Source organism: Saccoglossus kowalevskii, chromosome 6, assembly GCF_978046115.1.
Source record: "Saccoglossus kowalevskii chromosome 6, keSacKowa6.1, whole genome shotgun sequence".
Lineage (NCBI taxonomy): Eukaryota > Metazoa > Hemichordata > Enteropneusta > Harrimaniidae > Saccoglossus > Saccoglossus kowalevskii.
The window spans coordinates 27,091,807-27,104,080 of NC_140646.1; the positions used below are offsets into that span (position 1 = coordinate 27,091,807).

At 35.4% G+C, this 12,274-nt stretch overlaps 1 protein-coding gene across 1 annotated transcript; it reads left to right on the forward strand.

The window, feature by feature from the left end:
- The first annotated feature begins 37 nt into the window (after window positions 1-37).
- Window positions 38-11,488, forward strand: LOC100373697 (kelch-like protein 29). The gene is made up of 2 exons (XM_006811708.3): window positions 38-155; window positions 2,914-11,488. Exon 2 carries the CDS (start codon window positions 2,942-2,944, stop codon window positions 4,682-4,684), a length of 1,743 nt encoding a protein of 580 aa, XP_006811771.1. The 5' UTR covers window positions 38-155; window positions 2,914-2,941; the 3' UTR covers window positions 4,685-11,488.
- The last annotated feature ends 786 nt before the right edge of the window (window positions 11,489-12,274 follow it).

Here is a 12,274-nt window from a genome sequence, read left to right on the forward strand (position 1 = left end):
CACCAGCTGATATTTGTGCAAAACAGGATCTTGCCTTTGAGACCGCAGTAGACATCACACAAAGGTGTCTGTCGCAGCCATTGTGATGTTCGGAAAAATCAACATTACCGGCTGGAAATCGAAAGCGTGCAGACTAGCGCCTGGATGGTGTTCGGGTAAGTCTAAGTATACATAAATAAATCTAGTAAGACTCAGAAGACTTGAACAACAACAATCCGGTGCTTGGATATTTCGGACACTCGTCGCCGCTGCGCAAGGACAGACTTTGCCATTAAACGTGACTCGCGTCTCCATCGCATATGTTAATGTTTATATATTTACTGCTGCGTTTATGCGTACCGGGTAAACTAACTGATTTTTAAATAAAGACCAGACTGATTTTATTATCGTGACAGCAAATCGAAGTCATCACTGTGGTCTCTGGCATTAACCGTAATTTTTAGTACTGTAGCAAGTGGTGATTTACGTCCATCTCGCGCCAGAACCAACTCGCGCCAAATACGTGATTCAGTTCATGCTAATTATTCGTACTTCTCACTTCTACTGTTAAAGCATGGAGCTAGCTCCATACACTCAAGAAAAAGTCGATAATTGCGAGATATTTTGAAATTATTAAATATTAAAATTTAAGTAGTAATGCAGCTGATTTTGCAAATATGATCTGTGCTCATTACTGTAAATGTATTAATTTTTCACTAAGTTTTAAGTTTACTATTGTAGAGCGTCAGACAGTGTGTACTGTGATAATCCAAAAAATGTTGCTGTACTGCGTAGAATGATTCATTGGGGTCATTTAAGGTGATAGAGAAAAATTCCTTGTGCAATATAACATAGCTGCAGTTTACTCTTCCAGATTTGTCTGCCAATTGATTAGATGAAAATTAAAAACAAGTCAATCTGCTCAAAAATATTTCAATTAAATGCCAGTAGAAATAAATCGGCAAAGCACAGGATTGTTTATTGGATAAATTTTCAGTTTATTTTCTTACTGGTATAAAAAAAACATGAGAAGCAATAGACAGATTATTTGTATAAACAAAGTATTTACGTCATTTCTATATACGGTAATTGCAGCACAATTGGTATACATGTAGCTGCTAATGGGGATATTCAGCACCATTTTGAGCTTCAGATGATGGAACGTTTGCCAGCAGCAAAAATACACCTTGTTTAACTACAATGTACATATCTATACAGTTTAATGTCCATAGAAATTGTACATTTGCTAAGAGCAACTCTTTGTATTTTACAAACCCCTCCGATAAATCTAATGTCTGCAGGAACACTTGAATCGACTCGTTTTGGCGGCGCATTACTTTCCTTGACTAATGATACTATAAATTTTCAAAACGTGACTTGACAAAACAATAAAATCAATAAATCAGGTGATGTTGATGTGGCTGCCTATTGTACCTTGTTTGCTTTATCTGCATTTGCATAAATCCCCTGACGGACAAACAATAACATAACGAATAGCGATAGTAAGATCGTAAGTGTCACAGGTAACAGCATCCCTCATTCGAACGCTTTCAAATAGTGCCCAGAAGCTCTTCTAAGTATTGAAAATACCCCCGGTAGTTCAAAGTTCAAAACAACTGTACAAGTTAAAATATGTTACTACTTTCTGTAGTATTTCAGTTGATTGCTGCAATTTTAATAACAGCTTTAATATTTTAGTCGTAAAAACAATGTGTTTATTACTTATCTCTAGTAGTATTTTTAATGCATTTTTAAATGACAAAACCATTGCTGCCTACCTAATGTAGAAAACACATTGCCTAATTATCATTAGATGGAGGAAAAGGTATATGTTGTAAATGTCTGTCCTCTTCATCATTTCGTTGTCATTTCTGGTGTAAATATTTTTTTTTTCTGCTAAAATAATGTCTAGTATTTCTCCTTCAGAGTTTTGCATAGATATTTTGCTTTATTATTTAGGTACAAAATACAATTTATATATTTATACAAGTTATGTTTATATATTCAATAAGGTACCCTGCAATTAATTCAGTATTTGTATTGATTTGGGTACATGAATATTATTTTTTTATTTTTGGTAGTATGATACCAGTATTTACATTACTCTAATTTTTGCTCTGCTTGTGTTTTATTGTATATATTTTTTTTAAGTATTTTTTTTATTAAGGTTTATAAAGGCAACAAATATAATGATGACTTTATTTCAATTCATCAAAATAGTTCCCACCTAAATTTAGCCATTGTTCGATGATAGTGAGTGCATATTAGTATTGTTAAATTTTTATTCAGATGAATATAAACTTTATTCCTTAAAATTTCAGCATTTTAGAATATCCCCACATCTTCGCTTTAGACTGTGATTAAATCATTGACTGTGATAGTAAGTTTTAATTTTTACTAGACCAACTGAAATCTTGGGCTTATGGCAGTAAGTATAAATATTGTACATGTATTTTGATTGGTATTTGTGTTACAACATGGTAGCGATGTATAAATTACAGTTTATATATTTTGTTGTGAACTTTAAATAGGTTTTAAAATCATGAAAAGGACTGTAATATAAGAGCTGAGTGAAACTGTAGGTAGACACTCACATTTGGTCAGTTTTTAGTAGGTATTGAATTTTTGAGTGTCAGATATTTTTCCCACCCAAAATTTCAGTGCAAATATTTTCACATTTTATAAAGTTGTGACTAAATTTCATCATAATTTTGGACCATATAGACAGTTTCAGATATTGCTTTTAGTTTTTGACCAAAAGATTTTTCAATTTTGATCAACTTTACATGCAGGCTGTACAAAATTGTTATTTTTTTTTTATTGCACTTGCTATGGTTTTCAATAAATTTACCATGGTGACGTTTTTCATTGTTTATTTAGCATTATCAGAGTATTGACCTTGTTATTATAATTTTTTTTTTATTCTATTCCTAGATAAGGTCGTAGTAATGTGAATGTTACCATGGAAACCAAGGAGTCAGCAGAACGGTGTGATGACACAGACTTCGTCCTGTACGAACCACAATACTCCAACCACATTTTAGATAGCCTGAATAATTTCCGGAAAGCGGGATGCCTGACGGACACTGTAATCAGCACAGGGGGAAAGGAATTTCCCTGTCATAGAGCAGTGCTGGCATGCAGCAGTCCTTATTTTAAGGCCATGTTCTCAGCTGAAATGAAGGAAACTCAAGAAGGCCGCATCACACTGGATAACGTCAGAGCCGAAACTCTTGAACTCTTATTGGAGTATGCGTATACGTCCAAAATTACGATTAACTCGGCAAACTCACAGGAGTTACTTGAAATGGCTGACCTGCTGCAATATAAAACCATTGTACAAGCTGCAAGTGAATATCTCGAAAGACAGCTTCATCCTGATAACTGCCTCGGTATTAAGTACGTTGCTGAGATGCATGCGTGCACCAGGCTTTATGAGCGTGCCAGTGCGTATGCCTTAGACAGATTTCCACAAGTTGTGAAAAACGAGGAGTTTTTGCAGTTGCCCTTGTTCGAAGTTGTTGCTTATCTCAGTCATGAACGAATAAATGTCCGCGATGAAGAGACTGTCTTCGACGCCGCTATAAGCTGGGTGAAGTATGAGCTTAAGAAACGACTGCCCAAATTACTCGTAGTTCTACAGTGCATTCGCCTGCCATATTTGACACCAGCTTTCCTGTGTAGTATCTTAAAGAATCCACTTTTCAAGCAACAGTCGTCATGTTTTGATGTTATACAACAAGCCATGCATTTACAGGAATATTTACAAAGTAACGAAACTAATATTTACCACGTGGGTCACCAGCCGCGGTGGTCCACGAAAACGGAAGTAATGGTTGTCGTAGGTGGTTTTGATGCGAATCACACGTGGGTGTCGGACGTCCACTACTACAATCCAGTAAATAAAAAGTGGGGGAAGTTTGCTCCATTTCCAGCCGATATCAGTGGTTATAAAGTTGTAGCATTAGACGAAGATATTTACGTAACTGGCGGTAAGAGTTCGAGAGGAGTGACTGGTGCGGCATTTTGCTACCACTCTGCTCAAGATCAGTGGAACCAGGTTCCAGGTCTGCACATCCCCAGACAATACCATGGAATAGTTGTACTGGATAGTTCCATTTATGTGGTAGGTGGAGAAGACGGTGATGGGAGATGCATTGGTGATGTGGAATGTTATCACCCGTCAATGGAAAACTGGGGTTGGGTGCCTCAACTACCAACTGCTGTCGGAAACCCTGCTGTGGTTTCTCATTCCGGAAAGATGTACGTCATCGGGGGCTACTGCAATGGTCAGCTTACTTACAGAGAAATGCAATGCTACAACCTTGATATAGATACATGGACTGTCATCAATACAGTCACCATAACAACCAGGCATTTCCCAGCGCTCGTGCTCAATGATTCAATTTACCTTCTGAGCGGGGCAGGTAAAGGTGGTATGCAGATCTACAACCCTGAAACAAATACATGCGGTCGGAATTCCGAAATGTGTCTGCTGGAACGACACCTGTTTGCTGTCTGTGTAATGAATGGAATGATTTATGTTGCAGGGGGTATGGTTAACTATAAGGCTCTCGGAAGTGTTGAAATGTACGACCCAAGTACGAATACCTGGAAGATAGTTGGATGCATGCCAAAACCGCTGAGAGCTCACGGCTGCTGTGCCTCTATCAGAAGGTATAGTGGACCGCCTTTTATAACCTGAGAGTCCAACCAGTGACATCTATATTTGCAAAATCAAGGTCATTCTTTATTTGATCTTTCGAGCCGAATCTTCGTCACTGTTGACCTCCATGTAGTTCGCATGATGACTGGTCTGCATATAAATCCAAGGTTGATTTATAACAATGCACCAAGTTCATGAAAATTTCTTGTATGTTCGTACATAGATCCTTAGGGTCTGAAGATGGTAGTGCCGCTGTGTTTGATTGTCCCTGCATGCCTAATAATACCATGGCAACACCAATAAAAACTTTCAAAGAATCCACAGCAAGACTGATTCAATATATTTTTTTGAAAACAGATATATTCTTTAAATGTAACAGTTTGCTAATACGTTGGCGTTTGTATCGAGTGATTTTGTTCATAATCAGATTTCTGTATGTGTTGACATTTCATTACTGTAAAACATGTCTTTTTCGCGAGCATGTCTTTTTAGCGAAACGAGAGAACTAATTCGATAATTTAGGTTGTCGCTAATGACTTCATTATAAATTCAAAATGGCAGCCAAACAACATCTTTTTCTCCAACACATACTTTGTAAACAACACAGAAAACTTAATAATTTGGAGCGCTTCCTTGTTACTCTTGATAGTTTTTGTTTTGTTTTTATGGAGGTGATAACTGCGCATTTGTTTTGGCCTGCGACAGACAAGTATTGTGAAACAAAGACAAAAGAGATTTGCTAAATCAACATCGCTATTATGTCATTTTACCACAATTCGCTAAAATAATACGTCTCTTTTTCAACATGTTTTACAGTATTTTTATATTAGTAGCGTGAGTACTTACGTAAATGATTGCGGTGTGTCTATGATGATACTGTTACTATGAGTGTAGTTTTGGGTTCACATGTCTTTATAGTGATATGCTACTATTAGAACAAATACAGTAGTTGTATCTATGCATTAGAGAGAGTAAAGAGTAATTAGAGAGGCTAGCTAGCAATGCTACTTTCAGTTTCAATTTTTGTGTTACGTGTACATGATTCGCATAACAATATGATATATGCTAATATTGGTAAATACCCATGAAGACAATTAGGTTTTCATCCCAAACCATTCCTCCTAATTGGTTACCATTGCAACTATGTTGTCATGGATACTTAAACAGTACTTAAGTTCCGATTAAAGACTTATAAATTTGAAATAGCTTTTGTTTCTGTACTGATTTCAAAAATTAGAATGATCTAGTCTCCCAAAAAATATGAAACAGCTGTTTTGTTATAAGTTTCATCCAACTCCTGCAAGCTTAGTGGATTACAAATCCTAAATAGGAATTAGCTATGCGATGTGTGCTTTCATATGAGATACTGTTGTAAATTTTTTTTTCAGACTAAACAAACAGATAGTGAAGCAATCTGTCATCTCTGTGTGAGTGTGTATTTTGTTTCTGTCAGTTTGCCCGTATTATTCAGCAAAAAGCTATTTTGGAGAAGATTTGTTGGATGAATTATGTATCTATTTTAAGGACCTGATTAAAGCATATGCACCTAGTCACAGTATGCTAATCCAAGTGTCTTACTGGTTAACACAGTTAATTTATTAATGTTTGTATATCATCTAAAAGTTTCCAATGTTTTCCAAATTGGGTTCTCCCTCATTATGCATCACTCCTAATTTGCATATGAATGAGATGTTAATTGTTTCTGTCACCCGATCAGTTATGAAAAATAATGATAATACAAATAGTAAATAAAATAAGCAGTAACTTATTTTTAAGAGCAGACTTTTATAATCAAATTGTTAACTTAATTCTGTGATTTTGTACATAATTGTTTATCCTTTTTGATTGCATGTACATTACATATTACAGTTATTATTGTGACCCATATACCCATCAGATGATAATTTTAATTATTTCTCGCTTGTAAATAATATTAGAACTTGGAATCCGCCCATTGGTTTCTGCAGTGTTTCACATTTAATTTCTCAAATTTGTTTGTGTAGTACAAACAGTTGTTGAACTGAGTAGATCTTCCAACCATACAGTTCTAACATTGTTTGTTAGTGCCGCAGTAAGGCACTCATAACCATGATTTTTTATAGTTATAAAACAGTGAGTTAATTCCGACCATTCTTAAACATTTGGCAAATTGTTAGCATAGGTTACTGGTTCTATTAATTTCTCTTGATTAGACAGACGAAAGATGATGCATTCAATCTAGAGAAAATAAACTAACATCTTGTTTACATTAAAGTACATGTACATGTCTTACATTACAGTATTGTTCTGATTATGAAAGTGCAGTTCTTATTTTTAAGTAATGTTTTCTTGACTGTTACAGCTTTTCAGTGATTAGCCATGCCTAATTTACACGCAATAAACTATAGAAAAATACCTAAATATGTTGGTGGGAAGAATTCTAATTCTAATTACCCTTTGAACGTCATAATTTTTTCTAGACAAATTTGTGTGCAACATTTTGCTATATGTATTTTTCTGTAATTTTTTTTTTGGTGATAATTTTGGAACATAGCTCACTTTTACATCCAATACTGCAAAAATTTTTTTTCTGTGTGTGCAAGAACGCATCCTAAACATGTTTATGCTTGTTCTGTCATGTAAGAATTGAAATTTAATTTGTGTTCCATTTCTGTTTCACTGTCGTTGCTATGGTTTTATCCTACGTTTCCACAGTTTGTCTAATTGGAACAAATAACCATTGTGGAAAATTAGTTTGGTGTAGGCGCAGTGGTCTTATAACACTGTCTCATGATGTTGTCTGGTCTATGTGTCAAATAGTATATTGTTCTTATTCAAAAATATCATTTCAATTGCCGAATACGTGTTATTGGTGCTGCTCATTTTGAACAGATATCTTGTAGGAATAATGATGTTGACATCCATCTTTGTGTCTAAATCTGCATATGCTACACTGCACTCTTGTGTTTTACAAAGTTTATTCGCAAAAATGTTTAAATTATTAAACTTGTAACTTTTTTGCTTCTTGTTAAAAACCGCAAGTCTGATTACTTAGATATTACATATGTAGGTACTACATGTGGACCTCTCAGATTTGTTTATTTCGTGATGTTATCTTTAATTCTCTAATTTTGACGAATATTTTTGTCATTTTTGGTAAAAAGTGATATTTTGGACTTCTTGTTAAAAACCGCAAGTCTGATTGCTTTGATATTACATAAGTAGGTACTACATGTGGACCTCCCTCAGATTTGTTCATTTCATGATGATATCTTTAATTCTCTAATTTTCATGAATATTTTTGGTAAAAAGTGATATTCTAACTGCTTTGATATTATATATACTACATAGGTACTACAGGTAGACCTCTCTCAGATTTGTTCATTTTGTGATGATATTGTTCAATTATCTAATTTTAATGAATATTTTTGATAAAAAGTTATATTTTCAAATTTTTGTTGAAAACAGCAAGTCTTATTGCTTTAATACTATACTTAGTGTTCATTTTCTGATGATATCTTCAGTTCTTTAATTGAAATGTGCATTGATAACAGTGGAGCTATCTCAGCCGACAGGCTGCTTGTTTTTAATAAGGTGAACTCAAGTAAAGTAGTGTTTAGATAAACTATAACACGCACACCGACTCAGAGAATGTCAGAGACAATGTAGTGGGCGATTATTAAAATCATGGTTGCCGGGATTTGTTAAACATGTGGCACACATTTTAAAGAAAGATTCTTATTGATACAATATTATACCGATGATGGTACCTTTGATATGAAAGCTTTGAATTATTGTTTTAGTAAATCAAACAAAATGTTGTACGTTGCTCTTGTTGAACTGTCGAGTTGAATTGATTTTTGCTGTAAAGGTATACAGCTGTTTAGGCTGCTTTGGGTTGAACACCGGCTTTATTTGGTGTGCATTCATTTTATTTATTTTTTTTACAGATGAACGATAGTAAATGATATTAGCATGTAAGTTTGAATTAATCAAGTCTATGCCTGTGTTTATTCCTGTCCTATAATATTTATTCTATTGAAAGCAGATTTACAGCATTTGTTTTGGCAGTATTATGTTTTATTAATTGCATATTTTTCAATTTGTGATTTTAATGGAGAAAATATGTTATTGGTTATCGGATAAATATATTGATGGACACACACTTTCTCATGATCTTTGCTACAGAGTATAAACCTCAACAGCTGTGGTCAGATTTCAGTTTGAATTAACTCCAAGTATAATCATTTAAATATATAATTTTGTCTACTAAGGCAAGAATGGACATTATTGTAATTTATTTTTCAAGAGCACTTCAGCTGCTGTGTTTGTAGAACAATTATTTCAACACTGGAATATGATTGACGCAAAGTCCAGTTTCTTCCGCATTTACATCCTCGCATTTATTGAAGTCTGTTTACATTTGTAAGAAAAGTTAAATTGCTATATAACAGTGAATTAGTTTTAGGGTATGTGCCAACTTTACTGCAAGAAATCTGTTTACAATTGAATCCTATCACTACATTGTATTTGATTTCATGTAATCAGCGCACTTTGCCAAATTGATGTGATATATCTATGAAATGAGAATTTACTACTGTAGAATAGACATTATTGAGAAGCATATTGTACCTCACAGAACTGATCTGTTTATCTCAAATCTGGATACTACTACTGTTGTGCTTCGTATACTGTCTCCATTAATATCTGGATTTATGCACATATTTTGCTCATTAACTATGTAGATTTATGTGCATATTACGCTCATTAACTATCTGAATTTATGCACATATTTTGCTCATTAACTATGTAGATTTATGTTGTGAAAAATGTGTGGATGAACTACTATTGTCTGTCGGCAGAAAATGTTTGTCACCCATTGGTCATACATGTATATGGGCGTATGGGAGCCATATTGACAACTACCACCACCCTTTAAGACTGTATAGATTGTTGTGTTTATGTTTCTTGTGAAGGGAGAAAATCACCCAAATTACATTGACTGTGGTCAATGGATCATTCTTAGGCATTATTTCAGAGGTCTTTGTGCAACTGATCATTCCTAGGCATTATTGTAGATGTCTCAATAGCTGACAAAGATTTTGTTCAATGACTAACATTTCTAGGCATTCTTGCAGAAGTCTCAATAGCTGACAGTGTTTTGTTCAATGACTATCATTCCTAGGCATTCTTGTGGAGGTCTCAATAGCTGACAGTGATTTGTTCAATGACTATCATTCCTAGGCATTCTTGCAGAAGTCTCAATAGCTGACAGTGATTTGTTCAATGACTATCATTCCTAGGCATTCTTGCAGAGGTCTCAATAGCTGACAGTGATTTGTTCAATGACTATCATTCCTAGGCATTCTTGTGGAGGTCTCAATAGCTGACAGTGATTTGTTCAATGACTATCATTCCTAGGCATTATTGTAGATGTCTCAATAGCTGACAGTGTTTTGTTCAATGACTATCATTCCTAGGCATTCTTGTGGAGGTCTCAATAGCTGACAGTGTTTTGTTCAATGACTATCATTCCTAGGCATTCTTGTAGAGGTCTCAATAGCTGACAGTGGTTTGTTCAATGACTATCATTCCTAGGCATTATTGTAAACGTCTCAATAGTTGAGTGTTTTTGTTCAATGACTATCATTCCTAGGCATTCTTGTGGAGGTCTCAATAGCTGACAGTGATTTGTTCAATGACTATTATTCCTAGGCATTATTGTAGATGTCTCAATAGCTGACAGTGGTTTGTTCAATGACTATCATTCCTAGGCATTATTGTAGATGTCTCAATAGCTGACAGTGATTTGTTCAATGACTATCATTCCTAGGCATTATTGTAGATGTCTCAATAGCTGACAGTGATTTGTTCAATGACTATCATTCCTAGGCATTATTGTAGATGTCTCAATAGCTGACAGTGATTTGTTCAATGACTATCATTCCTAGGCATTATTGTAGATGTCTCAATAGCTGACAGTGATTTGTTCAATGACTATCATTCCTAGGCATTATTGTAGATGTCTCAATAGCTGACAGTGATTTGTTCAATGACTATCATTCCTAGGCATTATTGTAGATGTCTCAATAGCTGACAGTGATTTGTTCAATGACTTACATTCCTAGGCATTATTGTAGATGTCTCAATAGCTGACAGTGTTTTGTTCAATGACTATTATTCCTAGGCATTATTGTAGATGTCTCAATAGCCGACAGTGATTTGTTCAATGACTATCATTCCTAGGCATTATTGTAGATGTCTCAAAAACCAAGTGATTTTGTTCAATGAGTCATTCGCAGGCATTCTTGTAGAGGTCTCAATAGCTGACAATGATCATGTTCCATGACCATCGTTCCTAGGTTTTATTGTAGACATCTCGAAAGCCAACAGTGATTTTGTTCGACGAGTCATTCCTAGGCATCATTGTCAAGGCCTCTAATTACATAGAATCTAGACTACTTATTAACATCAGTTCATGATTCGCAATATATAATTCTCTCAATACAATTGGTGTCAGCATTAAATGTTTCCAAAAAAGGGAGCATACTAAAATGCATTGTTCATTTTACAAATTCATTCAATATGTTTTAGACAGTACCTTCATGTACTTTGACAGACAACAACCAATTCTCTGCATCTTGAATACAGCATACCTGTTTGATCACTTGAAAATTTACCCACATGGACACTGTTTGGTTCAATTCTAGTCTATTACTGCATTGTATTTTAATAATCAGATATGCTTTTCTTGTGAGACACATCTATGTTTATTCTCAATATATCAGGTGCTATTTTAGCAATTGCAGTTGTGTTAATATATTTTTACATAAAGTAAAATAAAAAGTATTGCTACTGTGAAAACGTGTCCTGTGCAGAAATTAATTTCAGAAAATAGTAGTGTTCATAACACCATTAATACAGCTGGCCCAGATTTTTCTCATTGTCAAATACCAAACTATATGCACTTGTGGTCACCATGTGGGACATGTTGAATTAATGAATCTCGACAGGGTCAAAGTGAGAAATGGCTCTGGACTTGCACAGAACAAGAAATGGCTTTGCACTCCTACAGCTAGACAGATCCCAATTGAGAAATGGTTGACGAGCACACAGACAGGACTTGAATGCGAAATGGTTGACGAGCACACACACACGCACACATAGACAGGACTTGAATGCGAAATGGTTGACTAGCACACACACACGCACACATAGACAGGACTTGAATGCGAAATGGTTGACTAGCACACACACGCACACACATAGACAGGACTTGAATGCGAAATGGTTGACTAGCACACACACACGCACACATAGACAGGACTTGAATGCGAAATGGTTGACTAGCACACACACGCACACACACAGACAGGACTTGAATGCGAAATGGTTGACTAGCACACGCACACACACACATAGACAGGACTTGAATGCGAAATGGTTGACGAGCACACGCACACACACACATAGACAGGACTTGAATGCGAAATGGTTGACTAGCGCACACACACACACACACGCACACATAGACAGGACTTGAATGCGAAATGGTTGACTAGCACACGCACACACACACATAGACAGGACTTGAATGCGAAATGGTTGACTAGCACACGCACACACACACATAGACAGGACTTGAATGCG